This window comes from Cheilinus undulatus, linkage group 13, assembly GCF_018320785.1.
Source record: "Cheilinus undulatus linkage group 13, ASM1832078v1, whole genome shotgun sequence".
NCBI classification, from domain to species: Eukaryota; Metazoa; Chordata; class Actinopteri; order Labriformes; family Labridae; genus Cheilinus; species Cheilinus undulatus.
This window is the reverse complement of record NC_054877.1, coordinates 24,094,136-24,115,481: the sequence shown is the minus strand read 5'-3', so window position 1 is coordinate 24,115,481 and position 21,346 is coordinate 24,094,136. Positions and strand designations below refer to the sequence as shown.

General features: G+C 39.2%; 3 protein-coding genes across 5 annotated transcripts; all 3 read left to right on the top strand.

The window, feature by feature from the left end:
- Positions 1–59: 59 nt before the first annotated feature.
- On the top strand, positions 60–683 carry zgc:92591. Its single transcript, XM_041803930.1, has 2 exons — positions 60–281; positions 370–683. The coding sequence occupies exons 1-2, from the start codon at positions 168–170 to the stop codon at positions 604–606; spliced, it is 351 nt and encodes a 116-aa protein (XP_041659864.1). The 5' UTR covers positions 60–167; the 3' UTR covers positions 607–683.
- A 5,520-nt stretch (positions 684–6,203) lies between these two features.
- Positions 6,204–14,097, top strand: asb10 (ankyrin repeat and SOCS box containing 10). 3 transcript variants are annotated; one of them, XM_041802660.1, is made up of 5 exons: positions 6,221–6,893; positions 8,056–8,323; positions 11,393–11,897; positions 12,417–12,530; positions 13,422–14,097. In XM_041802660.1, the coding sequence occupies exons 1-5, from the start codon at positions 6,569–6,571 to the stop codon at positions 13,605–13,607; spliced, it is 1,398 nt and encodes a 465-aa protein (XP_041658594.1). In that variant the 5' UTR covers positions 6,221–6,568; the 3' UTR covers positions 13,608–14,097. The 3 variants fall into 3 exon arrangements, with proteins under 3 accessions (XP_041658596.1, XP_041658594.1, XP_041658595.1); XM_041802661.1 differs by lacking the exon at positions 6,221–6,893 and adding an exon at positions 7,531–7,844; XM_041802662.1 differs by lacking the exon at positions 12,417–12,530 and having other exon boundaries at positions 6,204–6,893.
- A 1,767-nt stretch (positions 14,098–15,864) lies between these two features.
- gbx1 (gastrulation brain homeobox 1) lies at positions 15,865–18,190 on the top strand. Its single transcript, XM_041804109.1, has 2 exons — positions 15,865–16,536; positions 17,251–18,190. The coding sequence occupies exons 1-2, from the start codon at positions 16,086–16,088 to the stop codon at positions 17,763–17,765; spliced, it is 966 nt and encodes a 321-aa protein (XP_041660043.1). The 5' UTR covers positions 15,865–16,085; the 3' UTR covers positions 17,766–18,190.
- Positions 18,191–21,346: the final 3,156 nt, after the last annotated feature.

Here is a 21,346-nt window from a genome sequence, read left to right as displayed (position 1 = left end):
CACGTGCTAGAAAAACAAACCAGGTGAGCTTAATCAGTCACTAATCAACGCACTACATAAACAGCTGTGCACGAGCCAAGAAACTGGGATATTCCTTCCTAAACGACTTTATACAGCGTTTAAATAGCGTAATATTGTCAAAATTAATTAACTACACATTTTCAAAAATGACAAATGAAATATCTAAAAGAAAAGGGAAGAGCTCAGGCGAGAAGAAGGCGAAAAGAAAGGCAAAAAGAAGAGAGACTTACGCAATGTACATCTATAAAGTTTTGAAACAGGTGGGTAAAGATGCATAGTTTTCATTGCCTCGGTTTTTCCTGACTGTAGCCTACTATTACTGACACCTGTTTCCCTATCTCCTCACAGGTTCATCCGGACACGGGGATTTCAAGCAGAGCCATGAGCATCATGAACTCCTTCGTGAACGACCTGTTTGAGAGGATCGCCACAGAAGCGTCCCGGTTGGCTCAGTACAATAAACGCTCCACCATCACCAGCAGAGAGGTGCAAACTGCAGTGAGACTGCTGCTGCCCGGGGAGCTGGCTAAACACGCCGTGTCTGAAGGAACTAAAGCTGTGACCAAGTACACCAGCTCCAAATGAAGACTTCAAAAAATATAAGTGTTTAAAACACGTTATAAGGAGCAAATTGATCTCAATAAATGCATAAACAAAGATAACCTCGCCTCATTTTCCCCCAACAATTGTGCCTTGGGATTAATCTGGGAAAAGCAGTAGCACTTCATTATTGCCACTAGATGGGGTAATTGCACATTTAACATCATAAAAGTAGTACGACTCAGTCTGTGAATAAGGGGTGGTAATATGTGACCCTAAGTGATGGCACAGGGTTATCATTTCCGTATAAATGATGTACTAATATTTACGAACCAATCAAAATTATTTAACCGCAAACTTTACGATAGTAAATGCATAAGTTTTAAATATTTTTCTCGTTATCATTAACTAATATCTGGAAAATGATCGTCATATAATAGTTTGAGGACTTCTAAACTGTTATAGTGATAAAAAAGAAAATCAGACATCCTAAAGCTTGCTAGCTAGCTTGTTGTTTTAACAATATTATAAGTATGATCTGTCAGCCATAATAGAGGTTAACAGTGGGGTTGATGTGTACAGTCTGATGTGTAGAGGTTTTTTGAGACCAAGTAGACAGGAATCGCATTGTATCAAAGATTAAAGAAAAGAAAACTTAGCAAGTGGTAATGCACCCCTCTGCTGAATGGCAGTTTGACATGGGTAAAATTTACAACTAATTACAGAAAAATGTCGTGTACACGTTGTTATGAATCTTAAAGTCCAGTATGTCCTCACAGGTTATAATCATCTGTAAATTTCGAATAAGTAGAGCACCCGAGTTACTTACTAGTCATCTTAATGCGGTGCACACCTGCCTCTACATTTGCAACATGTTAAATTAAGCTACTGTCGGTTAGTTAGCTTATATGTATGCTTTATCGCACTATCCTCTCACTATACTCCACCCTCAACTTTTAAGACCCTGCTTAATTCTTGTGGAAAGATTTGTGAATTACCTGAAGAGCGACCATGTCTACTTTGCAGGTATGTATTCAGAAGGCGTTTTATTCAAAGTTCTATCAGCTAAACTAGTTAGCTATTACTCGCGGTTAGCTACTAACTGTAGATGGTGCTACGATGCAGATGACGGTTAGCTAAAGGGTAGCCTGCTCTTCACAAGCTTACAACGTCAAGTTTTCAACAGAAACATCCTTCCGCCTTAACTTACCGATGTTTTCAACAAATTTGAGATGTCTGTAATTGTCGTCCAACTGCAACAAAGTTACTTTACCATGTTTTATATTTTCCAAATGAAAAATGTGACTAGTAAAGGTTGTTATACTTGGCAAAGTTTAACCAAGAATGGCCAACGGAAATGACAACTATGTCCACTTTTTTTAGGCCTAAAATTGAAAATAATAATAATAATTCTTGGCTTAAATTTTCTTGTGTTAAATTTCTTGTATTAAAAGTCAAATAGCCTAAATGTTTGAAAAAATATTTTAAAAGTAATTATAAAATCTAAGCATATGACTACATTACTTTACCATAAGAGACTGCATAAATAAGAAGGTACATTAAAAAAAAAAAAGTTTTGGTAATGATTCTCTAGAAATCAGTTTAAGGGAACTATCTCTTACGGTTAAAAAAGAAACAGGGTTTCATCATTGCTTTAGTCTCAAACGTGCAACAAAATTATATCTAGACTACATAATGGCACCCAACATTTTACTCTAGAAAGTAAAAAATGAATAAAAAAGAAGTGGGAAAGACCCACCAACAGGAAGTGACATCAGGTTAGTGGCGAAGCATGTTGGAGAGGCTGTGGGAGTCAGACCAATGGTACCAATCACTGTCATATCTTCTGGAACTGCTTGATTATTAAAAAATATTGGGAAAAGATCCATAAACATCAGGAATATATGTCGTTTAACATTCCCTTAAATGTGAAACTCTGCACTTTGGTAATGTGCTGTTTAAAAATTGAAGTAGTAGTGCCAAGAAGTTATTTTTGATATTGTTAGTTCCAAGTAAAAAAAAAAACCTGTTTCTAAAAAATAAAGGTAGAAATGTCCCATATACATTTTGGAAAAGTTGTCCTTCACGTAACACCTAACAGACTTGGGTTCAAAATGTACTGAGTAATCAATAGATACCCAAGGAATTTCTGGACAAATTTGACTCTATGTAAAACCTAGTCTGTCAGGAAATCAGTAATATTTCACCATTTAAAGCAGCAAAGTAATACGTGTGCTACAGGTTTAGCCTTTTAAAGTATAGTTCTGCCTCTTTCAAAGAACAGTAATGTTATCTTTTTTTAAGTATCATTTAACCTTTAATGCATTTCTTCAAACCTTGACAAGATCCATTATTTAGATAGCTTTTAAATGGACATGGCCTTTTATAAACTGACAGAGGAAATAATGCAGCATTGTATCCTTGTTGTTCATTCTAATCAGGTCTTTAAAAGACGACACTGTCAACTGAATACTACTTGATTACAGGATAATGACACCAGCGTTTGCACCGGTCCAATCTGCATAAAATGCAGGAACTGATAAAGGTCTCTCTAATTAGGGTGGTGTTTACATCAGGCTTTACATACATCTATTAGACGACCCTTGTCAACATCCCACAAAGCTGGGCTCACTGTGATAATGCACTTGATGTGACTCCCACCAATGACTGTTATTGTTGAGATACCCATTTTAGTTGTTTCCCAGTATTCTTGGTAATGATATGAAATCCACGGATGTTATTATGAGGGTGATACAGTCTTTGATGGCAGTGACTTTGTTCGTGATTATCATGGCCATTTAGGTTTTGTGTCTTGCACCCTACCCCATATCCCCTCTCATGCCCATGCCAAGTGGTAGTCATTGTTGTCTCCTTTAGGCAGACTGCTATGAACACATTATGGATGGGTGCATTAGTGAGTGATGCAGAGCCCGGGCTTGCTTGCCTTGTTTTCGTGTGAGAGTGCATCATTAGAAAATGTTCCACTTGGCAGGGAAGCGCGTATTAACTGCAACCGCAATGAAATGAGGTTGTGATAGATGGTTAAAGTTATACAGGACTATTAGGTTGAAATATGAACCTCTCAATTGTCATGATGAAACAGAGGGCTATTTGCGTGGTGATCAGTGCATTGAGAGACAATTGGAATCTGCAAAGACCGATACAATACATTATAGGTAGCAGGCTCAGAGCTGAGAGAGTACAGAAAAAGTAATCATGCTTCCACTGAGTAGTTTGGGGCGACTGTTAAATTCAAGGCTCTATAAATTCATTTAGGATCTCTACCAACATCTTGAGCATTGTGATGAGACCTGGGGGAGATTTGCAACAGGGAACCTTTTCAAAACCACTCTGATGAGCCATACACGTGGAAGTAAACCAGTGTTGATCGGCCATAAAAGGAGATTTAATGGAACTGCAGACTTAAAGCTGACTGAGTGTGTCGACCTTAATGTGCCCATATGGAGTATCAGTGTCAGAATATTAGCTCAGATTAATATAAGCAAGGATGTCAATCAGAACACAACTTTATAAATGCAGTAACTAGCTTCCCTTTAGAAAATGTTCTTGGCCAATTAAGCATGCTCGTTATGCTGTCATGTTTCCATGGTGACCTCACAGTTGTTTTAACAACTGGAACTCAAACTCAATTTCTTTCTTGGTCTGAATGGAAAAGGATAAATTGCATATCAATTGCTCTTATGGGAACAAAGTTGCCCATTTGCTTGACGTGATCTGGCCTCTTCAGATAGAAAGAGAAATGATTAACACGTAAGTCATTATTAAGTGAACTACCTGAAGGAAAATTGAGTGCTCTGCTGTCATGGTGACTCTCTAAACTTAGACTTTCTTGGGGTGCATTTACTCTATCTTAGACTAACAACAGAACCAATTGCAAAGCCATTAGCATTTAATATTACTGTAATTACTGTGTACATTTGATTGTGTTCTCAGTATATTAAATGACTGCTCAGTGTGGAGGGAGGGCTATAGTTTAATCTCTTTCTGTATCACTGTGTGCCACAGTACTCAAAACAGCATTAAGAGGCACATAATCAGAGGGAACTAATTGCCTATGATTGCATAAATGAAGTGTCTCACTCTCATCAGGGCTGTTGCTGATGTCCAGCCTCTCACCACTTTGGGAAGGGAAGGCGGTTGACCACCATGCAGAAAAAACCTCAGAAGAGGCAGCTATTGGTGGGTAATGTGAGGAAACCAAAGATTTAATATGTCCACAGGGGGCTGTGAGGGCAGGGGGTGTCACTACTACTGATGTTTTTTGTTGCCATCAGAGTTGCCTCCGCTTCTGAGGGGAAAAAAAAATAAAAAAGAAGCACGAGTGCCCACCATTTGAGAAATGAATTTATCGAAGTTGCTGTCTTTTTCCCCATTAGTAAGTGTTTAGTTCAGCGTTTTAAATAATTGCGTTACCAGGAATGATATTTAAAATACATTTGGGAGTCAATGAGGCGGGAAAGTGCCTACATGTTTTGCTGATGACACCCGGGCCATTTGGAAGACATCAAAGTAGAGAGGAGGTAGCCCAGATGCATATTATAAACTCATTATGTATATCATTTAAAAGGATGTACTCCAGCCGCAAAAACAATATTCCTAGTCTCTCTCTGGTAATGTGTGTTTTCAAAGTTGAAACTCTTACTCGCCTTCAGTTTAATGTGGCATCTATTACCAAACTGTAACATAAAATAAATGACCTTGATTTCCATACCAGAACAGTCGTTAAGGTATAGATGAGATGCAGCGATGCTTCTGTGTTTTCAAATGGGAATGAAGGTAAAACCTCCCAACAAATATTATATATATTCCTCCACCTGTGGTGTTGACCTTGTTTTCCACAGAGCTTACAGCCACCTTGATGGAGGATAAGCATACATTAAAATATGTACATTTTCTTACACTGGGAGCTGAATGAAGAATATTTTAAAGAGGCAAAAAAGCCAATTTTAGGTCATCCTACTCAGCCATGAAAACCTATGGGTTTTGAGTGTAAAACATGGAATTTGAAGTGTTTCACAAGCATTGGAAAATAGCCATCCATCAGTCAAAAGCGATGTTTGTCAGAAGCTTGCGAGTAGGCTTAAGAGGCTTAATTATGCGCCATCTCGCTGCCATCAGAACACTACACGTGGGGCAGAGTGACACAGCGGTTGCCAGTCATTCAGCCTAATGTTCTAATGCAGGGAGCCATGTGGATACATAAAATCCATTAAGGCTGTTTTGGTTGGGGGGTGGGGGGCAAAGCAGATAAGAAATTCTACCAAAACATTGTCACAGAGGCTTACAAATAGGGTATTTTTATTTGCTTATGCTCTCAGAGAAAATTTGACCTTTGAAATTGCTCACATGCTCAAGTTGGCTGTTACTTTTTAACATCAGTTTGAGTTAAACACCGAAAGCCCAGGTGGGAATGCTAAAATTGAATATTACAGTTATTAGGCTGTTTGTATGGACTTGTCTGACTGTAAATTATGAGTACAAGATGTCCAAATGCACTAAATGTAAGTTGACAGTGCTATGTAATCAGCGTTCAAATCTGAAGAAGAAAACAGGCTTTTTAGGGCCACTTAAAGGTTTAAGGTTTTATAGTAGGTAGGTTTTACATAAATCCATGCTCTATCATACCAAAAGTAGCATTTATTGCTGTCACCAAACTTGAGTGTCATCTCATTAAATACCTGCAGCCTGACACAGAAACACTCCACTGCTGTAACTTTGCTGGAGGCAAACAGGAGAGGCTCAAGTGTCTGCATGTGAGGCATAAAAATAGCATTAGTTGTCACACTGCAGGGAGGGCCTCATACTGAATATCAAAACAACTCTGTGAACCAACCTTGTGAACAGCCAGTGGGCACATAGTGGACATTAGCCAGAGAGAAAGAAACAACAGCAGAAACACAGAGAGAGGCCTTTTCAGAGTTTACCTCCCTTCATCACAGTGATCTCACACACAACCAATTTAAACACGAGGGGCGAGATATTCAGCATGTCGCGAGGCAGTTTTGTCTTCACACCCATGGCCTTACGCTCTCTTCAACTCGACGAGGACATGCTGGAGAGACACAAGTACAAGAGGCAGCTGGCCTCCCATCACCTCAATAACTATCTGCTGAAAAAGGAGGCCAGAGACAGGGCACCACTGAGGACCAGCACAGCCCTGCCTGCAGCAGTCTGTCAGGATGTGGTCGTCCAAAACGCTCTGTACACAGGGGACCTGGAGGCTATGCAGAAAATGTTTCCTCGAGGATCCACGGCAAACCTCATCATTGAGCCACAAGGAGGGGAAATGCGCTGGGTCCCCACAGGAGAAGGTAGGAGACGACATCTGTCTTCATTAGAAAATAATTTTGAAATTCTCATGATTCTTCACAGCATTGTTGTATTTCCTGCAGATTAGCATACAAACTTAAGAATCCCTGCTTTTTAAATAATTTAACTATGCAACTGAAAGTAACTGATGCATTTCACTCTGAGGCAGCATTAAAAGAAAGGGATGCCATATTTAGAGCCGTAGACCACATGACAGTATTTATAGCATCCATCACATGTTGTCCGTGACACAATTATCTGAATTCCATTGTTCTCTTTATCAGAAGACTAAAATAAGCTGCTTGTTGTTTGTCAGTATGCAGAGGGCTAAGATTTAAGTCAGTTTTGGCTTATAGGTCCCCAGAGATTATTGCCCCTTACTCCAAGCTTAACCTTTAATTCGTAAAGTGATTCATGTTTCCAGTATCCAAAACAATTTTCAAATTTTCTAACATTGATTAATTAAAAGAAGCATGATGGATTAACTTCGGCTAATTAGCTGAGTCAGTGTGCAGGTGACTTGTAGCACACTGGTCATTGGCTCCAGTATCACTGCACTGATGAGGTTCATTGGGTCAGCCAAAATATCACATAACACCACCCTGAAATAGCCCTGCGTGCACAAACAACCAAGCATAAGCACCTATTTCTTCAAGAGAAAACACCCTACTTAAACTTTAAATTATATTAGAGCTATATAGCAAGCTTGAGAATGGCTTATGTAGCTCCTAAGATTAAGTGGCACAAAAAGAAGAACTATCGCAGCGATGTGATCGCCACAGCTAAAGCTGATGGGTGTGTTCTGCAGTTCTGGAACTCGCTGCTTGTGGGTGATGAGTTGACGATGCTCAGCATTATGGACGACGATGAGTATTGCTACCTTATCGATGCCATTTATGACACCAGCAACATAGAGGAATGGAAGAACTTCAGGTTTAACTACAGAGTCCTGAGTAGGTTTGATACAGCTTTAGTTTCATATTAGACCAAAGGCTGTGTGCATGACTGTTTTGGGTATTGGCCTTTTTGTGTGTTATTGTTTTGAGTTATTCTAACCCTACTATGTTGGATTACTCATATCTGGCATGTCTGCTCAATACTTTGCGATGAAAAGGTTGAATTTAAAGTTGATTTCTTTGTGTCAATTGTTCTCCTTACTTGCAGGACTTTGGTCACTGAGTTACGAGCAGGAGCTGACAACACCCCTTCACATCACCGCAAGCCGGGGTTTCACAGACTGTCTGAGACTCCTGCTGCAGAGAGGCGCCAATGTAGACCTGGCACCTGGAGGCACAACAGCCCTGCATGAATCTTGTGAAAACGGCCATCCTGAGTGTACCAAACTGCTTCTTGTCCATGGTGCCAATGCCAATGCTGTCTCTGAAGAAGGCCTCATGCCTCTGCATGTTTGTTCAAGTCCTGAATCTCTCGAGTAAGTACAGTAGAACATAACTAAAAAGTCTGATCACATTTTTGTCAAAAGTATTTATTTTTCTGTTTATTTGTATGAAGCAGTATGAAGCAAGTCCCTAGATGCACCTTTAAAATACCTAAAACTTAACAATAAACACACAAGAAGTAGTAGAGACTAAACTTTACAGTAAGCTAGAAAGACCAAAACAGGTTACAAAATTTCATGCTGGCAAAACACGGTAAAACAGGCAAGACAAGATCAGACATGACAGCAAGACTAAGTAAAACTGTTTAAAAGGATCCCTGTCAGTATCCAGTTTGAGCTCTACAGGTTAGGTTTTCCATATATTGATCCCCTGTAGAGAAAAAGCTGTTTGTCCAAGTGAGGATTTATGAAAGGGCACTTTACCGTCTCCATTACGTGAAACAGAGCCTGATACTATAAGTGGAATCATGAGGTCAATTACCCTGTGAGGAACCACATGTTTTTAAACATTATGGATAAGTATAACATTAATTATTGAAGTAGTTTTATTAAAATGAAGATTTCTATTTTTTTAAGCATGACAATGACACTGAAGTACACACCTGGCACAAGCTGAATGAAAATCAGCGGTCAGAGTGTCTGTAGAAGGACTGTGGAGTGGCTCAGCCACTTAAATAAAACATTAGATTTTAAAAAAAAATTAATTAATGTTTAAGGCTAAAAGATCAACTCAAAACTAAATGAATGACCCTACAAACATTGAATGTATAAAACAAGCCCAACAATGGTGGTTGCCATATTGAAAATTCTGATTTGAACCTGCCATTGAACCACACACAATCTTCCGTCTGTTCTAATTATATCAGATCACAGTGCTGCATTTGAGACATTTGACCATCACATCTTTTTACAGACTTGAATAACTACCATATCTTAAACCATATCCTCTACATCCATCACAGTTGTACATGTTAAGGAGTCTTTTACATACACTAAAGTTAGCTGTGGAGTTCCTTACGGTTCTTTGATTGGACTTATTCTTTTCATCCTGTATATGCTTTCTCTAGGTCATTGGTTCCCAAACTGGGGTCCGGGGCCCCCCAGGGAGGGGGCACCAAAGATCTTAGCGGGGGGCTTGAGGCTTTGTCTGCTCTGAGGCTGGCAAAAACTTGATCTTTTTAGAGTTGCGCTGTTTATCTTTAACACCATGAGCTATTAATTGGAGGGTATTAAACATTTTGTTTGAAAGAAAAGAAGTGAATTGATGTACGTAAAAGTGCAAGATCAACAAATTAAACATAGAACTCCTGCCTCTCAAATCTTTGACATTGAACAATGTAGAATAATATAGAACAGTAGTTCTTAACTGGTCCATTCTCAGGACCCCACACCTGTGGTTTTGAAATGTTTTTTTTCCAAGGCACACCTAAGATCAAGCTAAAATCTCAAGGCACACCACATTCATGCATGCAAAATAGCCAATTCAACATGTTACTGTATCCTCTGTAGGGATGCATGGTATTGGATTTTTGAAGATATCCAATATGCCAATTTATTACAGATTGATTTGAGCTAATAGGGATATTAAAAGATATAGTTCAGATGTAAATCTTCAGTCCTTATAACACATATGAAGTTTAAATAATGATGATGAGCCAAAACGACGACGTTAGTTGATGTAGGTCTGTTCGTCCTGACTAAAACTCCACAAACTTATACATAAAAACAATATTTACAGCATATATAGACTGATATTTACTGCCAATACAGCTAATATTTACAGCTTTTATAGGACAATATTTAAAGCCATTATAGGCCAATATCGACAACTGATATAGGCCAATATTTACATCCAATTCCACTGATATTGAATATAGGCCAAAATATAGCTGAAATAAGCTGAATTGACAGCCAACATGGGCCCTTTTAGGCTGATATTACCATTTGTAAATATCATCTCAAATTTTCACACATTTTTACTGATAAATAACTTTTTATGCTGTTTTTTTCTGATACTGATATTATGCAAATTATACTGTGCATCTTTTTTTTGTTTTATGATTACTGTAGTGACATGTGGTTTTACAATTCCCCATAGAACTGGTGTGCCTCACCGCACCATTTGAACACCACTGCTTTACATCACCCATTTCGTATGAAATCATGGCCCAGTTTTTTCCCAAACAGTTAATTTGAAAACATGTTACAGATTTGACATTAGATGGAATTAAACATATGACTGAGCAAAGAGACTGAACAAACATATTTAAAAAGCACATCATTACAGAGGCCCTGGGAGGACATGCGTACATTAAATCTCACTCCCTTTCCCGTTATAGCATATACATTTTGGTTAGGAATTTAACAGTTTATCATGGGGGAAATAGCAAATTTTACTTTTTTCTAAAGCAAAACTGAATCGGATAAAATTTATTAAAGTATGTCTGCTTAGGGCTTCCATACATTATTGACTTTTTCTACAATTTTTTTTCAAGGATGGACAACCCACTTCTGGGTCCAACAGTTGTGAAACGACTGATCTAGTGGGAGTTAAAGTCATGATAACTAATTCTGAAGATTTTTTTAAAGATTTATTCAGGGACTTTTATTTGAGGGATAGGGAGAGTGGAATGACACGCCACAGGACGAATTCGATCTCTGATTGCCTACATTAAGAACAACAGCCTCTATATATGGGGCACATGGACATAACTAAGGTGACCAGAAACCCTTTAAAATCTCCCTTGAAATTTAAATCAACATGTTTTGAGCATCATGGCGTATGGTGGTAAATAAGAGCTTTTTAAAGATTTTTTGGGCTTTTTTCCTTTATTCAGATAGGATAGCTGAAGAGAGCCAGTATTTGTGGGGGGAGAGAATGGGGGAAAATATGCACCAAACAGTGCTGAGACTGGGAATCGGTCCTGCAACCAGTGTGCTAAGGACTGTAGCCTCTTTATATGGGTACCTGCTCTAACCACTGAGCCAACCCAGCACCCATTTAGGATTTTTATGAGACAAATAAACATTGATGATTGATGTTGCCATATGAAGATAACTTGTATTACATTTCAAAATAAGGATCTAGAATTCTGTCCACAGATGTGCCAAGTATCTCCTCCAGTACGGTGCAGCTATTAATGGCCGCACCCTGGATGAAGATGACACTCCCTTACACGTGGCAGCCAGAAGCGGCCTCCCTGACCATGTAGACCTCTACCTACACTACGGAGCCGCTGTGGACAAAGAGAACGATGAGGGTCTCACCCCCCTGAATGCAGCTTGTTCACAACCTCAGGAGCTGCATGAACTTCAGAGTTACTTCAAAGTATGCAAGACCCTGCTGGGGGCCGGGGCCAACATCCACACCATTGACCAGGACAAACACAGTCCTCTGCACATGGCATGTAAAAATGCCAACCCAGACATAGTGGATCTGCTGCTGGCAAACGGAGCTTGTGTTAATGAAATGGACTATGGTGGTGAAGCTCCCATGCACAACATCCTGAAGGTGGTCTGCTACAAGATTTCCCATCAGCCCGAGAGGATTGTCCGTGCTTTGCTCAACCATGGTTCTATTCGGGTGTGGCCTGGAGCTCTGCCTGTGGTAAGAAATCAAAATCTAAAAATAATTTACAGAATAGAAAATCAGTGCACTCTGTTATAGTAGTACAACGTTTTACATTATAAACCAATCATTCATCAAGGTGGCCAATTTGTCATAATTAGTCACTTCTGCACATGTTACACCTTGAAATTCTTGAAACACTTCACTGTTCCTTACAATATTCCAATCTTCCCGACTTCACAATTCAAATCACTCCCATCTCATGACACAACATGAAGTGATGCACTCTCTGCAGGGAACAGACTACAACTATCAGTGAACCCACGTGCATGAGACAAAATGCCTGGTTCCTAATTAGGCAAGTGTTAATAGGAGATTAATTAGCACTAATTGCATAATTTCCAGTTAAACCCCTGGAGGGAAGACCAATCTGTTCATTTCACAAGTGTTTAATTACTTTATTTCTTCAGTTCTATGGAGTCGCAGGCTAACTCATGAACTTCAGTGATGATTATATGAATGCAGAGGATTTAGTCTGGGTTGTGGTGTTTCTTTTAGGTTTTGAAGCACTGCTCTGTGTCTCCACGCACCATTGAGGTTCTTCTCAACGCCTACACTTTTCTCAAGGTCACAGACACCTGGGTGGAGTCTGTGCCACCAGAAGTTGTTAAGGCAAGGCAACACAAATTTAATTTTATTAGTTTAATACTGTTCAAATATGTCAGTTCTTTTTCCATCTGTTTCTTATTTTACTTCTTTACATTTACATTTATTCTAGTGCTGTCAGTCAATTAAAAATGAACCAGATAAATTATAATCTTTGAAATCAATCACAATTAATTAAATATGCTGATAGTTTGAGACAGGTTGCATAACAGGTAGACTCAATGATAATCTTAAAACAATCAGAAAGAGCATGCTTCTTAATGGCGTCAAAAGTTTTTGTTGGCTTTAGAAGTTAAGATCGAGGGCAGATTGTTCATTTACTAGTCAATCTAGGATGGTGTTAATCCATAGAATATGGATGACATCCATGAAAAAATTATAAAAATTAAGAGCACAGAGAATTTTCACATGTACTCTAATCGGAGTTACAAAGCTACTTTAGCTGGTTGTGTGATGGCATCAGAGTGCAATAAATTAGCATACATTTTTTAATCCCATTTTTCATCCATGTGTTTAGTTAAACGAAATGGATCCAACATTTTGACAACACTAGTTTATCCATGAAAAGTTGCAGACTTTGGCACAGTATCTGGAGTATGAAAGCACCTCCAAAATCAATGCTTATTGAAGTTTCTTGATTGATAAATAATTGCTACATTATCCTGGACACCTGTTCCTTTAAATTCAGAATCATTTTTTATGTTTTTAATAAGAAGTTCTACAAAAATAATTCAAATTGTAGAAATTAAATATTCATTCTCAGGTTGTGTAGGATTATTATACTGTAGTTGGATTATTTACCTCTCAAGGGCTGATATCTTCAAAAGTACAAAGCTTATTAAAGAAAATTTATTTTCTCAATTATCTGTTCCATTTTTGCTGGGGTTTGTCCAACAGGAGCACAAAGACTTCTATGAGTCCATCTTCTCCTTGGCCATGACTCCACGCTCCCTGCAGCACTTGGCTCGCTGCAGAATCAGAAAATACCTGGAGAGGCGAGTTCACAAAGTGGTCCCTAAACTGGAGCTGCCCACATTCATCAAGAACTACCTGCTGCTGGAGTACAGAGGTTACATCCACTGAGAGCACTTTGTAGTTAGTTAGTGGTAGTTGATGTGTGTGAATGACGCTGCTGTTTCTACTGTAAACATCAGATACATCAACTGTAGTTCTGGACACAGGCACTTTTGATTTGATGTTTTTCCCCTTTAGGAGACAGAAGCAGGTGTTTGCGCTGTAACTTTTATTCCTGATCATTTTTCAGCTCAGTTACATTTTTGATGTTGCGCCACAAGAGGGCGCTGTAGGCTAGACTTGATAAAGTCTAGAACCGATATATGCAAGCGTTTTATACTGTATTTATTTTAAGATGAGGGTTTTTTGTAATTCTGCACCTGATAGTTGTTTGTATTTTTATATCTTAAAACACCATTGTGGTTTGATGGTAGTGCCCACGAGGCAGACTGAGAATTACTATAAAATATTGGCAAAAATGGTTACTCCAGCTGACATGACTGTGATTGTATGAAGGAAATAAGCTTGATTTAAAGAAAATAAAATATCTCTCAATAGCCATATTTGTTGTCGTTATTATTTTTATTTTATCAGTTATTTTTCTAGGCTTTCCTTAATGCTTCGACTTGTGTCATGCTGTTTGACGCCGTTTCACTAAATCGTGAAGTTCATTTTATGTCTGCAGAGAAAAATATAATAAGTACATTACTTTTAAAAGCTTAAATTTATTTTTCCCGCCTAAAGAGGCAGAAAGAAATAGTTGAAACGACATTGTATCATGTGAAATACCGTGTGAAACTTGAAGTTTAAAAATTCAAACGTGTTCTTCTCTATCTGATGAACTATTAACGTCGAATTTTGACGGAAATACGTAACGAGATTTTAAGAAATGTTAGATATTAGGTAAACGTCATCAATCAGTTTCCCGTCATCTCTAGATAAAGATTTATCTTTGATGCATCATTGTGGTCAATTTCAATTAACAGCAAACACGATTAGGCCTAATTAATTTACCTCACTGAATTACAAAAAAATATATAGTACTCTGCAGTCAGTCATTTTAAAACTCTAATTAAGGATCGTAAATTGCATTTTTTTTAATCATAAAAAGTAACAAATTGTGAATATTTTAAAATACAGTAAATCTGATTTGTTCATTAAACGAATGTCTAATATAAAGTATAAAGAAGAGCAATGTAACATCAGATTTGCTCCATAAAAAGATGGTTTCAGTAGATCAAACAGTGCTGCTGCTGGAGTCACTCGCAATTACGTGAATTAGGCTGGCCTGGCCCTCCACTGCTAATCAGAGCTGCTGGTGATATGTTTATGTCCTCGTGCAATCAGACGAGCGGCTGGAGAGCCCGGGCACCCCGGACTCAATAGGGCTAATCATCATCAGTACCCATTGCCATTTAAAAGGTGAAATGATCTGCGATTAAACCGGTGCTTAAAGGAAAGTGATTTTTTTTCTCCTCACATGCATTTTGATCAGGGATGAATTTCATCTGCGTAAAATGAGCTTTATTTATTTAAAAAAAAAAAACTTGACAGATATTCACCTAGAAATATTAAAGTTTATGTCCAGTTCTCTTCAAGCAGTGAAATCACTTCGATTTGACTTTGGCCACAGTGTCCACACTGCAGTTGACCTCACATAAACCCCTTTTATGTGAATCTAATTTCTCGCCGAGTATCTCTCTCCAGGGAACAATTGTCGCAGCACTTCTCTTTTCAAAAGCCGCCAAACGTATTGTTTTTATCCGCGGAGAGAGGGCCAGAGAGCGGAGAAACATCTGCCTCTCCTCCTTCCTCACTCTGATGCCCATCGGCCCCAATATTCCAACAAAAGGCTCCGTTGTTTTACGCTGTCCCTTGAATCCAGAGTAATTACTTATCATCAATCAAAATTAATAATAGCTGATTGGGTTGGTGTGGTCAACGATTATAGAAGGGGAAGGGCTGCAGCAGTCTCTCACACCGTTTTGCAGTCAATGGTGAACCTGGCAAAAGAGGAGAGGGGGGCTGTGAGGGGGGCGACCCGTCTATTTGGTCTCCACTGGGAAACTACCGCCTCTCAAGACGGCCAAAAAGTCAGAGGCTGAATAAGGAAATGAAGCGTAATTTGAGGAAGATGGATGAGCCCCCAGGGAAACACCCCCTTTTCATTCCTCTTGTATTGCAGATGATAACCAATGCGCTCTCGCCCTCTCTCTCTCTCTCTGCTCACACACACGGTGTGCGTGCATGGGAGAGGGGCGGAGGGAGGAGTTGGTAGATAGATAGAGAGCGTGTGTTTATGTCTCAGTGTGTGACAAATAAGAGGGAAAAGGTAGCGGCAGGGCTCACAACAAAGTGCAGGAAGAGAGAGAGATTGCGCAGAGATCCGAAGAAGCACTCCTCTCACTCTCAGTGATGACAACACGGCGGAGGATCTACTTTCTCTCCGCTCCGTCTTTGCGCTGAAACTTTTACGCGTCGCAGAGGGGAAAAGGACACCTGCTTTTTTCAAGTTTCCTCCACAACAAAAAAGTATTTGCCTGCAAGATGCAGAGACCAGGCGGCCAAGGGACGGCGTTCTCAATCGACTCCCTCATAGGGACCCCTCAGCCTAGACCGGGACACCTGCTCTACACGGGCTACCCCATGTTCATGCCGTACAGACCTCTGGTGATCCCTCAAGCTTTATCCCACTCGCCGTTATCGTCTGGGATACCTCCTCTCGCGCCTCTGGCGTCTTTTGCAGGGCGCCTCACGAACACGTTCTGTGCCAGTTTAGGACAAGGGGTGCCGTCCATGGTCGCTCTCACCACCACGATGCCAAGTTTCTCGGATCCACCGGACAGTTTCTACCCACCACAAGAGCTTCCAGGCCCGCGTTTGAGCGCAGCGGATCCCGGGGCGAGGAGACAGGAGAGTCCGCACTCTGAGGAGCTGCACAGCCGGGATAAAAGCTCCGAGCTGCTCAACTTCTCAGAAACTTTTCAAACTATATCAGGTAAGCTCGGCCTCTTTGTTTAATTGTTGAATTCAAACTTAAACATTGCTGCGTAAAAATGGCCACTGTGCGTAAAAATGCGTAAAAGTAGAAAATGTTGGCATTTGGTCTCAGAGATCATTTTAATTAAAAAGCACATGCTGTCTTGCATTAGTCATGACATACTGCACAGTAACAGAGATGGTTAAATTCTCGTGTGTCCAATTCTTGCCAGTGCAACTTGATAACAGCCAAACTTTACATCTTGAGCCCTTGACACATTATTTTATAATTATAGCTTTATAAATGAAACTTTATTTTTAGGAGCAGGCCGTAGGTTGGGTTATGACTTATTTTTTTCCTTTAAAAAAAATCAAGATTAGTCGAATTTGAGAGCATACTAAATTCATTTTGAGACCACTAGTAGATTTAAATTGTTGGTACAGGAAAATTTAAAGTTTAAATTTCCAAAAAAAGGTAAAAAACCTGCAAAGTGTTTATCAAATTGGAAACTTAACAGTGCCGTTTGTTTCAGTTCTAAATACTGGTTGTGAAAAATATATTTTCGTTGTTTTCTGGAGTTGATTTCAAGGCTGTTATCCCCATTCCTCTGCTTGAAAGGGGCAATGATTGATGTTTTACTTAGTGAGCCATTGCGTAATGGTCGCTTTTGGCCTCAATGCTCATTAAGAGGGATTTATTGTGTTTCTTCTTTATTTTTTCTCCACATTTTAGGTGAGACCAAACTTTACAGCTCAGACGACGAGAAGCTGGACCTAAAATCCGCAGACACTGCGTGCAGTGACCGAGAGGACAGCTCCGCAGACAGCGAGAACGAAAGTTTCTCGGACGGGAACAACTGTGGCTCCCTGTCCCAGAAAAGCAAACTGAAAGGCGGCTCTCAGGAGGCGTTACCCACCGGCAGCTCGGCGGGGAAGAGCCGGAGGAGACGAACAGCTTTTACGAGCGAGCAGCTGCTCGAACTGGAGAAGGAGTTTCACTGTAAAAAGTACCTCTCTCTGACTGAACGCTCGCAGATCGCGCATGCTCTCAAACTGAGCGAGGTGCAGGTGAAGATCTGGTTTCAGAACCGCAGGGCAAAGTGGAAACGGATCAAAGCCGGCAACGTGAACAACCGGTCTGGAGAACCGGTGAGAAACCCCAAAATTGTGGTCCCAATCCCCGTGCACGTCAACAGGTTCGCTGTGAGGAGTCAGCACCAACAAATAGAACAAGGAACCAGGCCGTGAACCAGAGAGAAGCCTCAAAATTTCAAAATAAAAACACTTAAAATGAAGAACGCATGAAGCACAAACAGGAGGAGCAGATTATTTTGTCTGAAAGCAGAGAAGTGGATCATTTATTTGGCAATATGCTGTCATTTTTATTTATTCTTCTGTGAATATGTAAATATAAATGGGTAAAAGAAAAGGTACAAACGGGCACTAAGAGATGAGACTGTAAAGATTTTTTAAGTATTTATATGTAGGGCCAAAATGTTCTGTTGTGCATGTCCTCATTTGGTGAAGCTGGATTTTTCTTTCTTTGTTTTGTGTTTTCGTACAATTTGTTGAGCACATTTGCATGTTAAGACGGTTTTGTTTGGAGACTGTTGGATCCACAGTTGACAGCTATTTGTGAAAAAAAACGAAAGATGTGAAGGAAATAATGACCAAACAAGGGGCGAGTGTAAAGTATATTGACCTAATAAATCGCTTTATACGAAAGCTGGAATCAGATTGAATTTTTATTGTTCAGAAAACAGAGAAACAATGTTTTGCTTTGGGGTTAATTTTTGGGAACATTTTTGACCTGCTGTGAATGAAAGATGTGGCCTTAACTGTGCAACTCAAGAGTTTAAAGCTAAACTAGGCGGCCATATTGAAATAATTGAACGTAATTACAATTAAATTGTTGTTTTGAAAACTCACAGAGTAATTTTATATGATTTTTTTTACGACATATCACTTTAAATCGTCAAACATGAGCACATGCTTTAAATGTGGGCTATTTCTGTAGTTATTTGAAGCATTTTCGTTCCTTAGCCTGTCGAGTTTATCAACGTTTTAGCTACATTCTTTAGCGCTGTGACGTCGTTGCGTCATTTGAATGTTTTCGTTTCAATCATTGTTCTCAAAAAATATTTTTTCCCTCCAAACATCAGAACCCGGAAGGTAAATGGAATCTTCAAAATACAACCAGTGATTGGTTTGTCATTACAAGGCCTCGTTATCCCAGCTGGACTGATGGACCGTCATTAGATTGAACACGTTTGACACAGTGTAATGAACTTACCTGTCAGTCAGTGCTCAGGGAATACAACGCGCAGTAAAGCTCTCATTAACACATTTTTGGTAAATAACCAAATATGCAGTGTCTATAAAGAAAAAACGTACAACAAATACAATATAATAAAATACAGTGTTGCTGTTTCTGTATAATATTCTAGTGTATTTCATAACGAGTTAAAAAATTCAAAAACTGATTTCATTTGAATATTTGCTTGCATTTCTTGACACCTGTAGCTCATTTAAAAATAATACTATATTCATATAAACATACTTGGTCAATTTTGACTCAACAGATGGCTCAAAGCCAAATAAACCCTTTTCCATGTATATATATATATTCCTCTCTGAAAAATAAATGCTAAAGCTGCTCCTTCAGATCAAGTATGGAAAAACGTCACAATAGGAACTTTTCTAGCAGCATTTTTTAAATCATGCCTGACCGCATACAGCTCTCCGCTTACAAGAAAAGCCTGAAATAGGACTTATGCAAACTTTCATAAATGCATGCTTCTCTCTGGTTTGGTTTCTCTGAAGTGTTTCCACTAACGGCTCATGTTGGAATAATTTCAGCTCAGCTCAGTTGAGAAAAACTGATTAGTTTTTCCAAAATAGACTTCAGGCCTGGAGCCATGAGAAAGCCTAATGCAGTAGCACCTGTTGAGGTGATGATTCAGATATTTAATTAGTATTAATATTTGATTAAATTAACCTGCACCATTCTCATTACATTTTAATCCAAAATATGGTGTTTTTCTATTCTTGAACACAGCTATATTGTCTTTAATTCTCTCTTGGTTGCAAACAGGGAAAAGGGTTTTATAGTTAGAGCTCAGGGTGTAAACACACATTAGATGACCTGGGTGACCATGAGTAGTAAACTTTATTCCACCATCCACCTCATACATCAAGACTGTGACACTTGGATGGGGACTGAAGGGGTGATGATGGTGTGAGGGAGCAGTCAGTGGAAGTTTTTATTAAGTCCACCATGCAGCTGACTAATGCAGACGGTCAATTCCTCGACACGGTGCAAAAGTGCAAACGGCTATTTCAGAGTTTATGAGCAGAGCGGTGGAGGGGATGAGGAGCCATGACACAGCTCGGACACAAGGGTCAGGATTATAATGGAGATCATATACAGGGGACTATCTTATTTAAACTTTTGTTCAAATTTAGTGGCTGTCAGTCATTCCTCTGCTTCAAAACTATTGTCAAAAATGGGATTTCTGATTTCTGATCATCCCCCAAAAATAATGTAATGACAAAATATTTGGCTGTTACACATTTGGTCCTTCTTGATTTATCATTTTGGCCTTTTTTAAGACAGAACAGTTGAAAAGAGGGGAAATGTGAGGAGAAAGTGGGTGAAGACATGCTGCAGACAGCACCAGGATCAGAATTCAAACCTTTGACCAGTTCTTTGCTGACTGTAGAATCTGTATATGGGTGCCTGCTTCACAAGGTGAGCTAAACCAGGGCCCAAGATTTGGAATTTTTGAAACATAAAGCTGACTGAGGAACAGGTGAACATGCAAGTTAAGACCTCTAGAATTCATTTGCATGCAAGCACACAACAGCATATCACACTCTGGGATATTTAGGTCATTGATGCATTAATTTCAGTCTATTAAGGCTCATAATGAGTGGATTTTAACCAATAAGCACACTTTGGTTTAACCACTTCCGCATCACCTTGCAGCTACAGTGTTGTGAAATAAGTCCACCACTGCACCTTTATGTCTCATTTCAGTTTAAGAACTCACAGCCGGCCCAGTCGACAAATCTAAAGTCATCTGCACCTTGTGTTATCAAATATTTCCCCTTTTACTGCTCCCTTATTGCCTTTTAATCCATTACAAGTTCATTTTCCTGTGGTTAAGTTCACGCCCTAATTTTCAATCTACGCAAGGTTTATTTTCTTTCAAAATAAAAGCAGGGGATATATCCAAACAGGAAGTCAATTACCCTTAATTTAAGGCATTAAAAATCCAAAATGAAAAAAAAAAGTTTCAAAATAGTAGGATTTCAAAATAAAGCAAGAAAAAGGAGACTTACTATGATTAACTGTAGAAATTCTGGCATTAATCATGCTTTAAGTATTAATCATTTGACACCCATAATTTATAGAGAAACATACACACATATATACATATGGTCATATTATCATCGTCCATTAAATATGAATACCTTTTGGTGTTCTTGTAATTTCTTTTCTCTATTAATTTCATGCCAATAAAGCTTAATGAATAGAATAAATACTGAACTGAATTGTACATACCTTTGATTTTAAAAATAACAGTCTTTCCAGAATTCAGTATTTGTATCATTCTGCTATTATTCTACTGAAATCACAGATTAAATCTCAGAAATCCTCTCCAGTAAAGATGCTGAAGCATTCCCACATCCCCACCTTAAAAGAGAGAGAGAAAGAGGAAAGACATGGACCTCATTACTGTCTGTTTCTGCAGCCAGCTCAGCGCCAACTGCAGGCCTGACTTCCTGGGAGGGTCCGGACGGCGGCAGCTACAGTGATGTATGGG